The following is a 13,436-nucleotide window of genomic DNA, read 5'->3' on the forward strand; positions in this document are numbered from 1 at the left end:
GGAACCAAATCAATTCAATATTAAAACTTTTAATCATTGTAATTAAAAGAAAGAGGACCAATCAGATCCTTCCATGCCCTACAGAGTAGAGGTCTTTTAAAAACATATGACTTAAACAAGAGAATCGTTACTGTGCAAAAGAACAGCTTACCTTGGGGAGCACAGTGATGACTTTGCGTAAAAAATTCTTTATAACCAGGCTATCTGTCTTCAAAGTTCTGGGCTTTTCATGAACCTGTAACAACATAACAAAAACATCCACCGCACATACACAAACCCAAGAGCACAAGTGAATTAAATTATGGTATTTCTTCTTATAAAAGTAACTACACCTCAGAAAGCTTTTCAGACATCCAAGGGGAAACATCTTTGGGTCTGAAAACTGAACAGCAAAGGTAATCTAATAGCCATCACTTCTTGGGCTAAGGTACCTATTTCATGGAACTTCAGGAGACGTGAACAAATACCGGAGTAAAACCCACAATCTCAAAACCACCTTTTGGAACAAATTTAAAAGTAATTTAGATTGGAGCTGAGAAGAGTAACTCTATCTTTACTATTCTAATGTGGGTCAATCTGTATTAAGAATCTGAGTGGAGTCAAAGGAGCAGGCACTAAAAAGAACCTATTTTTAAACCTTAATCCATTCATCCAAACATTTATATTTAAGGAAAAGCTGTAAAGCAGAAAGCGCAAAAGTCAGAAGACCTGTGTTCTAATACTGGCTCTATAAAAATTACTTCAGTAATCATGAAAAAAATCACTTAACTTCTCTGGACCTTATTTCCTAATCTGCAAAACAGGCGTAAAACTTAGCCTTTCAACCTCACAAAACTGTTTTAAGGACCAAAGAATAATCTGAAAATATATGTTAGACATGGTAACAATAATAGACACCACTTGATGAATGCCTACTATGTGGCAAGCAATGTGCAGGTGCTATATCTACAACAATCCTCAAGTCAGGTATTACAATCCCCTCTTTATAGATTAAAAAAAATGAGGCTCAGGGGCTTCCCTGGTGGCGCAGTGGTTGAGAGTCTGCCTGCCAATGCAGGGGACACGGGTTCGAGCCCTGGTCTGGGAAGATCCCACATGCCACGGAGCAACTAGGCCCGTGAGCCACAACTACTGAGCCTGCGCGTCTGGAGCCTGTGCTCCGCAGCAAGAGAGGCCGCGACAGTGAGAGGCCCACGCACCGCGATTAAGAGTGGCCCCCAGCTCGCCGCAACTAGAGAAAGCCCTCGCACAGAAACGAAGACCCAACACAGCCAAAAAAATAATAATAATAAATTACTTAATTAAAAAAAAAAAAAATGAGGCTCAGAATTCCATGGAGGTCCAGGGGTTAGGACTCCGAGCTTTCACTGCCAAGGGCGCATGTTCAATCCCTGGCCGGGGAAATAAGATCCCTGCAGGCCCTGCAAGCCCTGCAGCGCGGCAAAAAAAAAAAACAAAAAACAAAAAATGAGGCTCAGAGAAGTTATGCAGCTTGCTGAAGATGTTCAGTAATAGAGCCAGAATTTGACCCTAAGTCTATCTAACAACAATTGTCCATGCTCTTTCCAATATACCCTGATACCTCCATACAAATATAATAAGATTTATCACTTAATGACGGCTTTCTCTATTCCAGGAATGGTACTAAATATTTTACTTATATTACCTCATTTACCCCTCACAGAAACCCTATTAGGTACATATAACCTACATTTTATGGATAAAAAAAAATGAATTTCAAAGAGGTTAAACAACTTTCCCAAGGTGTGCCTGATCTCGCTCCAAAGCTTTAGTATTAACCACTTTCCTACACTATATTTAATATAGTGTCCCTAAAACCGAAGTTAAAATGCGTCTCCGAAAAAATGGAGAAGTCAGTGAAGAAGAAATAGAGTCAGAAATCAGTAAGTTCTTTTTCTTTTCTTTTTTTAATAAATTTATTTATTTATATAATTTTTTATTTTTGGCTGCGTTGGGTCTTCACTGCTGCGCGCGGGCTTTCTCTAGTTGCAGCGAGCAGGGGCTACTCTTCATTGTGGTGTGCGGGCTTCTTATTGCGGTGGCTTCTCTTGTTGAGGAGCACGGGCTCTAGGTGCGCAGGCTCAGTAGTTGTGGCGCATGGGCTTAGTTGCTCTGCGGCATGTGGGATCTTCCCAGGTCAGGGCTCAAACCCATGTCCCCTGCACTGGCAGGCGGATTCTTAACCACTGCACCAGCAGGGAAGTCCAACCAGTAAGTTCTTATTAGTGGCTCAGAAAACACAGAGCCATGTACTAGGTGTATATTAAAGGAGAAAAAAGGTCCCAGACCCCAAAATCTCATAACACAATAAAGAAACATGTAAATATCTAATAAAGAAGAATAAACTATTATAATACTTTTTATAAGTACACTGAAAAAGAGATCAAGAACTGTGCAATGGCAGCCCCAGCTGACATCTGCCTGCAACTTTATGGGAGACCCTGAACCAAAATTTAGCGCCCCAATTCCTGACCCACAGAAATTGTGAGACATAATAAATGATTATTGTCGTTTAAAAAAAAAAAAAAAGAACTGTGCAATGGGTGGGGATAATTAGAAAAACTACTATAAAAATATTTGAAAGTATTAGAAAAATGGATGGGGATTATTAGAAAATTCTGGAAACAAATCTAGGATTATTCACACATGTAAATAGCAGTAGTTAAACAGTAATTGCAGCATACATACCATAGTCACATCCTTCTTTTAAAATTTTTTATTATAAAATGTTCAAATAGTAGAAAAGCAATGGTCTCTATTTAAAGCATTTCCTATACTTAACACTTCCAAAACAACTTCTTGGAACAGTTTCAAACTTTTGTAACTTTAGTGATTATAGGGTATATCACAGAAAGGGCTTAATTATATCTAGCAGTAAGGCAACCAAGTAAGTGAAAGTTCCTTGAGCAGCTACCAGAGAGGGTCTACAATTAGTAAGGATGGGAACTACCATTTACTGAACACCTGCTACATGCCAAGCAGTTTATATACAAGTAGGAAATATCCCCACTTTATGGATGAGGATAATGACTAAATAAGCGAATTAATTTGTCCAAGGTCACACATAGCTAATTAAGTGGCAGAACTGGGATCCAAACCTAGATCTGACTCCAGAGCCCACATTTCACTATGAAATGCTGCCTCTCCAAGAATGTTCATTTTCTGTACACATAGCTATCTGAATCAGATACTACGTAATCTATCATTATTTTTTATGAAGCCTGATGGGCAATGCTTACACATGACTACTGATATGTATGTGTATTTATTCACTGATAAAACACTTAATGTCGCTTATCATGTACTTAGGCTTACAGAGATAAATAAAACAATCTCTGAATTTGAAGAGTTTACACTTAAGTAGAAGAGAAAGACAAAATAAATAATTTATATGACAATGTGAAGAAGCTTTATGATTTAAATATATAAGAGATGCTAAAGAAATACACAAGAACGATTGGCACCTAATCCAGACTGAGAAGATAAAGTGACATAATGTCAGGTCAGCGGAGGATACTTAACACAAAGCAAATAGCTCCTTTTAAGATCCACTCATAAATTATTGAGAGAGAGAGAGAGAGGGAGAGAGAGAGAGAGAGAGAGAGAAAGAGAAAGAGAGAGAGAAAGAGAGAAAGAAAGACAGGAAGGAAGGAAGGAGGGAAGAAAGAAAGAAAGAAAGAAAGAAAGAAAGAAAGAAAGAAAGAAAAGGAAGGAGGGAGGGAGGGAAGGAGGGAAGGAAGGAAGGAAGGAAGAAAGAAAGAAAAGGAAGGAGGGAGGGAGGGAAGGAGGGAAGGAAGGAAGGAAGGAAGAAAGAAAGAAAGAAAGAAAAGGAAGGAGGGAGGGAGGGAAGGAAGGAAGAAAGAAAGAAAAAGAAAAGGAAGGAGGGAGGGAGGGAGGGAAGGAAGGAAGGAAGGAAGGAAGGAAGAAAGAAAGAAAGAAAGAAAGAAAGAAAGAAAGAGAGAGAGAGAGAGAAAGAAAGAAAGAAAGAAAGAAAGACACTACACAGTCTTTTACAGCCTTTTACAGTTGGGTGTTAGAAACCCAGTACCCCAGGCCTGACATACCTTCAGAAGCAGTGAATTTACTTATGTGTTGTTAGGAAAAAACATATGCTGCCAGCCCTGGGCAGCAGAAACTACTATTGAATCACATGTTTCAGCCTTTAAATACAAGTCTAATCATATCATAGAATATGGGAGCTGTTTTATATTTTCAAACATGAACTTATGTGGTTATGGGCTCTATATGACTTTCTAAAAGAAAGTCATTGTCTCTGTCTCTCTCTCTCTTTGCTTAAATAGGTAAGTAGATAGATGATAGATAATTGAGAAATAGAGAAATACAAAGATAGATAGATAGGTTTGTATGTATATATGTATATCTCTACCCATTTTATCATTTTGTATCATGGTAAAGATAAATATAAAAATGGATAAATCCGTCAAGAGGATCTTGCAAAATCAAATTGTTTTTGGAAGGACATGTTATCCAGCCTAATGGACTCCAAGATGCAGGACTGACTGAGCATAAACACAAAACCAGCATCTCTCTTAAATGAAGTTTTCCTCAGTCTTCCCTGGAATTAGCTCTCTTCACATGCCCAAAGCAGTGGATCATTTATTACCGCTTTTTCATGGAGGTCTCCATTCACTAGCCTTTGCTATAAACCTTGCCACTTGACCCTTCTTCCCAGTTGAGATAATACGTGTATGATGAAATCTTTCACAACCTCCCCTTTTTCTCTTCATTCAAAAATCTTTTAAATAGGGACTTCCCTGGTGGCACAGTGGTTAAGAATCCGCCTGCCAATGCAGGGGACACAGGGCGAGCCCTGGTCCGGGAAGATCCCACATGCCGCGGAGCAACTAAGCCCGTGCGCCACAACTACTGAGCCTGCGCTCTAGAGCCTGTGAGCCACAACTACTGAGCCCAAAAACCACAACTACTGAAGCCCGTGCGCCTAGAGCCCATGCTCCGCAACAAGAGAAGCCAACGCAATGAGAAGCCTGTGCACCGCAACAAAGAGTAGCCCCCGCAACTAGAGAAAGCCCACACGCAGCAACGAAGACCCAACGCAGCCCAAAATAAATAATAAATAAATAAATAAATTTATTTTAAAAATATTTTAAATAGCTGCACAGTATCAGAGACAATGAGATGTAATAGAGCAAATGCTTTCAGGAAATCCTTGTTCCTCTTAGGTTATACTACTCTTACCCCTCCCCACCTATCACCAACTGATTACTGGGCACTAAGCTCACAGTTCTCCTCTGTACTCTATAAGCTCACAGTTCTCCTCTGTACTCTAAGTCCTGCCATCATCTTGGCTGACTTCCACATACAAACAGATGACCAGTCTAAGCAACAATTTGGTCTCATAATTCTCTGACCTCCACAACTCCAACGACCTTGACCTCCACTCATTTCCAGCCACCTACTTCCACGGCCATAGATTGGAACTGTATTGCTCTGGAAGGCTTAAACTAAAATGTCCCACTCTTATGTGAAAAAATATGCGGCAAGATGTTAATAGTGGCTACCTTGATTAAGTCAATTATCTGTACTCTAAATGCACACTTTGATTTTCCTGAGGGAAACACTGCTCTTGCAATAAGGAAAAACAAAAAACAAAACAAAAAAAGAAAGAAACTATCACTCTGATGACAAATTTTTGTTCTTTCAAGTCTCTGAACTTCTTATACCTAGAAAATCTGTTTTTCAATCTCATCAAAGACCTCTAGACCTTGACAACTTCCCATTGGGTTAGGTACCCTTCCTCTAGGCTACCTCAGCATCAGTGCTTACCTCTATCATGATATATATTACACTGCATTGTAATTATTTGTTTACTTATCTATCTTTTCCTTTAGATTCCAAGTTCCTTGGGATCAAGTAACATGTCTTGGGACTCTGTCTAGCACAGTGAAGCTGTCGTGAACAAACACAGGTTTCTGAGTGAATGAATGAATATTGAAACAGCACTGATCAATATGAGTAAGACTTTGGTTCAGATTCTAATTCTGTCCTTAACTTTGGTATGACCTTGGGAAAGTCAGTCAAATTCTCTGAATTTCAGTTTTCTTGTATCTGTAAAATTGGGTGATGATACTCCCTGTCCTATCCATTTCATAGAGTTGTCAGGAGGCTTAAATAATATATATGTTAGGTATAAGAATTACCATTGTTTGTTCAGACTGGCTAAAACACATGATTTCCTTTTCTAGAACTACTTTCCTTGGCTCACTGAAATCAGCTTTTTTATTGCTACTCGACATTAATAGTTTTAGAGCTAACCATTAATTGCTCCAGATTGTTTACCCTTCGTTCCCCTAAACAAGATATGGCACAGCCACGGATATCTTTTGTCCCGATACCATACTCATTTCCTCTTAGAAGAAGGATATAATTGTTCCAACATGGAGAAAGGCCTCCCAAGTGCTTTTTGGGAGAACGTTTAAAGTACTCTAAGTCTTTGTCTCCACCAGTTCAAAGGAAGGCAAGATAGGGGATCAGAGAATTGTTAAAGGGAATGGAGAACTCAATTGTCACTCTCATAAATCTGGGCTACAAATAAATCAATAAAGATCTTTAAACCAACCTAATAAAAATGTATCTAAATAGGATCTGCACTGGGAATCAATTTTTATTTTCTTTTTAAGGAGATCCAAATTCAAATAATGGTTTATTTCAGTGGTTCTCAAATTTACCCGCCCATTAGGAATCATCTGGGATTTTAAAAATATTCCAAAGCCCAGGCCACACCTCCTATGGACTGGATTGTGTCCCCCAAAATTCATCTGTTGCAGCCCTAGCCTCCATGTGACTATATTTGGAGACAGGGCCTTAAGGATGTCATTAAGGTTAAATGAGGTCATAAGGGGGGCGCCCTAATCTGATAGGACTGGTGTCCTTGTAAGAAGAGGAAAAGACACCAGAAGGCTCTCTCTCCACATACATACAGAGGAAAGGTCATGTGAACAGTGACAAGATATCTTGATCTTGGACTTCTAGCCTCCAGAGGTATGAGAAAATAAGTTTCTGTTGTTTATGCCACCCAATCTGTGGTATTTTTTTTTAATGGCAGCCTAAGCAGACTAATCCAGCACCCTAGACCAATTAAATCACAACCTCTTGAAGTGGGACACAAACATCACTGTTTTGAAAGCTCCCAGGTGATTTAAAATCGGCACACGGAAGTTTGGGGACCAATGCCTTATTTCATTTCAACTTTGAACTATAACGGACCTAGGCTTTTCTTTCCTGTTATTACATTTGTAGAAAAATAAGAATCAAAACATCATTAATTTATAGAACCACAGCAAAACTTGCCTCAAAAATCATCTGGAAGGGTGTTACCCCTGACACGTCCTGAGAATAGCTGGCTTCCTCTGAAGTCCAGCTCAGCTCTGCAGAGAGTCCAGGCAGTATAGACTGTATTCCTGTGTGAGAAGAGATGGTGGCAGAATAGAACAAGCAGTTTGCATAAGCACCAAAGTTTCTGGAGTTATTAAACTGATGAGCCAAGAAGTCTCTTCCCTGATGAAAAGATTATCTGCAAAATTTTAAATATGACTGGAGATGGCTATGCATCAGCAAATTGTTTAAACATTTATAATTACTTTATGGGGATAAGACATTTAATCACATGTTTTCAATTTTACACAAATTGAAAATTTGCTAAATCAATTTGTATTTTCACTTAATTTCCACAAGGTCATATCCAATGCCACAAATCTTCAGAGTTGATAGCTCTAACTGATATTCTTATATTTTTTAATAAATCAATTCATTATTTAATAACACAAATCCAGTAAGTGAGCTAATTTAAAACTTAAAACAGAAAAATTCAAGAATGACCCTCTCAGGCATTTACCTAATACAGTATTGTCCTTTAAGAGGTAGTCTTTAACAAAGAAAAGCAAACTCTTGCTAATTTAATTGTCAATTAACCACGTTGTATATTTACATATGTTGATTCAGAACTCTTTACACAAAGCATCAGTGAGTCCTGGATCATCATCAACAAATAGAACCTCAAAGTATGCACCATCCTTCTTTCTTTCTGTACCCTGGCACTAATATTATAAAGGGAAAAAACCCCAAATCTCCCATTTTATAAAATGCCATCCCTTATTTCCCCTCTATAGTAGTATTATAATGGAGAACTAAATATGAATAAAAATATATATCTCAGTCTCTGAACGTTCTACCTTATAAATGAGGTTGACAATGTTGATATTATACAAGAATTCAACTTAAGAATTTTAATAACAATAACATATATCCTAAAATAATAGCACAACTTTCTTCTAAAACATTCATACCATATATCTAATAAAGCTTTAACCATCTCAAAGAAGATCAAGTTCTAGCTATCAATCTTAATGGGCAATATTTTTCTTGCCATTAGTTTGTTTTTCAAATATAATTCAGTCACAAAGCTTGAGATAATATGGCAGCAAGGTTATGCTACACTGAAGTTTAATGAAGTTGGCACTAAACCAGGATGACTTACATCAATCTTCAGTTTTACCACTGACTGACTTTCTGACCTAAGGTGACCCCCTTTTTTCTGTGATTCAATTACCTTTCTGTGAAATAAGAAAAAATTGTTCCTCAATCCTATAAAGTAGTAATACAGTGAAAAATAGGGAAAACATGTAGATACATGAGAAAAAGTTTTGTCAATAACTTGGAATTCTCTAGAAATCTTAATAACGATTTTTTTTAAATGAGTAGTTATTTGGGGGAAATTAATTTCAATTAACTCACTCCATACACCAAAAAAAAAAAAAAAAAAAAAAAAAAAAAATCCAGATGGATTGACTAGAGTTAAACGTGAAAAGGTGAAACAATAGAACTAAATAAAAAGCCTTCTATTTCAAGATAAGTCAAGCATATGTTGAAATTTCATCTTCCCATTCAAACACATAAAATGATAAAACAAGTATTTTTAAATTTTAATAAAACATAGTCATAGGGACTTCCCTGGTGGTCCAGTGGTTAAGACTCCACGTTTCCAATGGAGGAGGTGTGGGTTTGATCCCTGGTCGGGGAACTAGGATCCCACATGCCGCGTGGCACAGCCAAATAAATAAATAAATGAATGAATAAAAATTAAAACGGGGCTTCCCTGGTGGCACAGTGGTTGAGTCTGCCTGCCAATGCAGGGGACACGGGTTCGAGCCCTGGTCTGGGAAGATCCCACATGCCGTAGAGCAACTAGGCCCGTGAGCCACAATTACTGAGCCTGCGCGTCTGGAGCCTGTGCTCCGCAACAAGAGAGGCCGCGATAATGAGAGGCCCGTGCACCGCGATGAAGAGTGGCCCCCACTTGCCACAACTAGAGAAAGCCCTCGCACAGAAACGAAGACCCAACACAACCATAAATAAATAAATAAATAAATAAATAAAATAAACCCAAAGTTTAAAAAAAAAAAAAAAGTAAGCTGAAATATTTAGTTTAAAAAAAAAAAATACAGGCTTCATCAGGGTTCCTGCTATAAAACGTGAGACTTGTAAAATCCAGACACATTCTTATTTTAAAAAAAAAAAAATTAAAACAAAACAAAACACAGTCGTAGTGAGAAAAAAAGAAAAGAAAAATCTTTATAGACCAGAAATAGAGAGGTATTCTTCCCTAATCTTCAGAAAGGAAAAAGAGAGAGAGAATCCACAATGGTAAGTAAGGACCAAAGATGCCCCATGTTTGAGGCATGGAATGGAAAAAAAAAATGGAGCTAATATTGCAACACCAACAGGTTTAAGAGCAAGAGCCACAGAGGCCACACATAGGAGGTATAAGCAAGGGACCAAAACATGAACAAAAGCCAAAGGTATGCCACCTGCCTACCTGAGGGCTGGTTAAAAGCCAAGTGATGCTAGTAGCAGCATCAGTGATGCAGGATGAGGGCCTTAGAGCCATGTAATATAAGTACAGATGAGACTCAGAACTATATATTCTATTAAGATACAAGAGCCTTTTATCTTTCCACTCAAGCAAAGTTTAATCCAAGATACGTGCCCTGCAGATTAGGGCTCAGCAACCCAGAGAACCTCCTACTGGAAGGCTGTCAATGCAGGATGTGTTCAGGACAAAAGGGTCATGGACAATTAGCTCTTAACTAAAAATTACCAACCAATGAAGACCAATACCATGAAAAATAGGACACATATCAACCAACAAAATGTACACCTGAGGAAACAGAGTTAATAAAACAATCTATAAAGAACTTTAAAAATAAGTGCTCTGTATTTTATACCCTCAAATATAAAAAGAAGCCATGAAACAAGAATACACTGCCATCAATTAAACAGAAAGTAACAGCCAAAAACCCTATTAGAAATCTTAGAAATTGAAGATACAGTGTTTGAAATGAAAACCCTATGGATGGTAGATTATACACTGTAAAAGAGCATATTTAAAAGAAAAGGTAGTACTTGAATGTCCATAGAAGCATGATTCATAGTAGGAAAAAGTGGAAACAACCCAAATGTCCAACAAATGATGAACAGATTAACAAAATATGGAATATTATTCAGCCACAGAAAGAAATGAAGTACTGTTACATGCTACATACTAACATAAATGAATCTTGGAAACATTATGCTTAGTGAAAGAAGCCAGACACAAAAGGCCACATAGTGTATTATTTTGTTTATATGAAATGTCTAGAACAGGCAAATCCATAAAGACAGAAAGTAGATTAGTGTTTGCCAAAGGACAGGGGGTAGGGGTAAGGGGAGTGACTGCTAATGGGTACAGGGTTTCTTTTGCGGGTGATGAAAATGTAATGTTATAAATAGTGATGATAGTTGTACAACTTTGTGAATATACTTAAAACCACTGAATTATATGCTTTAAAATGGTATATTTTATGACATGTGAATTATATATCAATTAAAAGAAGGAAAAGATAAAAGACATTAAGAACAGATTTCTAAAAGACAAAAACACTAAAAAAATTAAAATTAAAAAAATTCAGAATAAAGAATGACTGAGCCACACAGCTAAACACATCACAATGAAACCCAGAATAACAAGGATAAAGAGAAAACCCCAAAAGCTACAAAAGAGAATCAAATTAGCCAAAAGAAACATGAGTTAGACTTCTCATCAACAATGCTAGATGCCAGAGGATAACTGAGTACTATCTTCAAAGATCTGAAGAAAATTCACTTTGACTCTGGACTTTTAAGAGAACCAAACTACCATTAAAGAATGAGAAACTTAATATGTTTATATTCCTTAAGCCCTTGCTGAAAGAACTACTAAATAAACCAGCATGATCTTTGAAAATGAGTTTACATTTGCACCTTTTTGCTGAGATGGGGTGGAGATAAGGGGGAAAGAATGATATAATATCAATATCAAACTACTTATTGACATAGCTCTTCAACTGTTAAAGAAAAAGTAGATAGAAAAATTTCAATCTTGTGGCAATGTGAACATACATCAAAACCATATATTGGGACTTCTCCTTCTTGCAGTGATGAAATAACTGGTACCAAATAAGCCCTCCCACCAAAAACTACTATAAAACTGGATAAAATATACTAGGCAATTGTTTTCAGGCATTGAACAATAAATAGCACAAGCTGTGATCCTTGAGAGAAGGGAAACTCATGACATGACCCCTATGATTGCCCTGAATGTCTGCCTGGGGAAATTTTCCTGCCCATGGAGGACAGAGCTGGAGCCCAAGCAGAGCACAGTGGTTCCATTAAGCTGAGGAGACAGGGAATAGAGCTCAGGGTTGTGAAAGTACCTGGAATCTACAAGGCAGGGCACTGGAGAGGAGGGAGCTGTGCAGAAGTGGGTACCAAAAGTCTGTATGGAAGCTCCCCATGAGCCCTTGGCCAAGGGCTGGGCTATGCATACAGAGGTGAGACAATATAAGATTTCCCAGAGAGCAGTTGCAATGGAGTTGAAAATGGAACAAGAAATTAGTGGTGAAGCAATGGTGGGAAATGTTGGCCTTCAGGCCCAGCCAGAATGGAGAGAACTTGATAAAACTGATGGTGTCCAGTTGAAAGGGCAAAAAGGTAATATTTTAGTAGTAAAAAACACATTCAAGAAGAAGGTCTGATCCACCCTAAAAAAGCCTAAAACCAAGTCTCAACAAAATTCACAGAGAAGATACAGTTGGAGGTTAAGTGGTATCAAGTTAGAGGGGTTTGAAAATGACTTGTCCTTCTATAGATCTACCCTTTAAAATGTATTTTAAAAGCCTACACAAGGTTAAGGTGATTAGCTTGCTAGAACTGCCTGCTAGAACAAAAATCAACACTCTTCAGAGGTAGAACAGAATATAGAATATGATCACATTACCCAGTAGAAAATAAATATTTAATAGACATGCAAAGAAAAAGGAAAATATAACTCATACAAAAAAGCAATCAATAAAAACCAAGCCTGTTACAGATGTTACATTTAGGAAAGGTTTTAAAGCATATATTACAAATATGTTCAAAGGCTTAAATTGTGGTTTAAATGAGTGAACTGATAGGGAATACCAGCAGAGAAATATGTACACTGCTAAAAAAAACAAAAAAAAACCAAATGGAAATTCTATAACTGAAAAGTTCAGTAACTGAAATTAAGAATTCACTAGATAGGTTTAATAGTAGATGACAGAATAATAATATTGAGATGACAGAAAAGTCAGTGAAATTATTGAAGGCAAAGAACAAAAATTATCCAATCTGGAAAGCAGAGAAAAAAGGGCTGAAGAAAAATGAATAGAATCTTAGAAAACTTCAGGACAATATCAACTAGTCAAAAATATGTGTAATGGGAGTCCCAGAAGGAAAAGACAGTGAGACTGGGACAGGAAAAATATGAAATCATGGACAAAATTTTCTAAAATTTGATGAAAATTAATAAGATGTGAAAAGCTCAGCAAACCTCAGTACGGAATAAATAAAAAGAAAATCACACATAGGCACATAATAGTCAAAATGACAAAAAAAAAAAAAGATAAAGAGAATATCTTGAAAGAAGGTAGAGGAAAAGCACATATTACATATAGAGGAACTATAATATGAATTACAGCTGACTTCTAAGAAACAATGGAGGCCAGAAAACAATGAATGACATCTTTAAAATGCTGAAAGGAAAAAACTATCAAACTAGAATTTCAAATCCAGTGAAATATCCTTTTAAAATGAGCGTAAGACAAAGACATTTTTAGGTAAACAAAAGATGTTGTTGCTAGAAGACCTGCACTACAAGAAATGCTAGGGATGTTCTTTAGGCTTAATATGGAAACCCAGATATACAGGAAGAAATGAAGCATCAGAAATAATAAATAAGTAGATAAATATAAAATACTATTTTTTTCTTCTTGCATTTTTCTTAAAATACAACTAACAGTTTAAACAAAAATAATAACATTGTAAAGCAGTAATTATAA

The 13,436-nt window shown here is 37.1% G+C and overlaps 1 protein-coding gene across 2 annotated transcripts in view; it reads right to left on the bottom strand.

Moving 5' to 3' along the window:
- Positions 1-13,436, bottom strand: part of TOP6BL (TOP6B like initiator of meiotic double strand breaks) — a 95,357-nt gene that overhangs the window by 41,926 nt on the left and 39,995 nt on the right. For both annotated transcript variants that reach the window (XM_082340887.1, XM_082340888.1), the window contains exons 4-5: positions 7,351-7,460; positions 152-235 (exon numbers count right to left, since the gene is read on the bottom strand). In XM_082340887.1, coding sequence (XP_082197013.1) covers positions 152-235; positions 7,351-7,460 — 194 coding nt within the window. The remainder of the gene's footprint in view (positions 1-151; positions 236-7,350; positions 7,461-13,436) is intronic.

This window comes from Balaenoptera borealis, assembly GCF_965194805.1.
Source record: "Balaenoptera borealis genome assembly, chromosome: 11".
Taxonomy (NCBI): domain Eukaryota; kingdom Metazoa; phylum Chordata; class Mammalia; order Artiodactyla; family Balaenopteridae; genus Balaenoptera; species Balaenoptera borealis.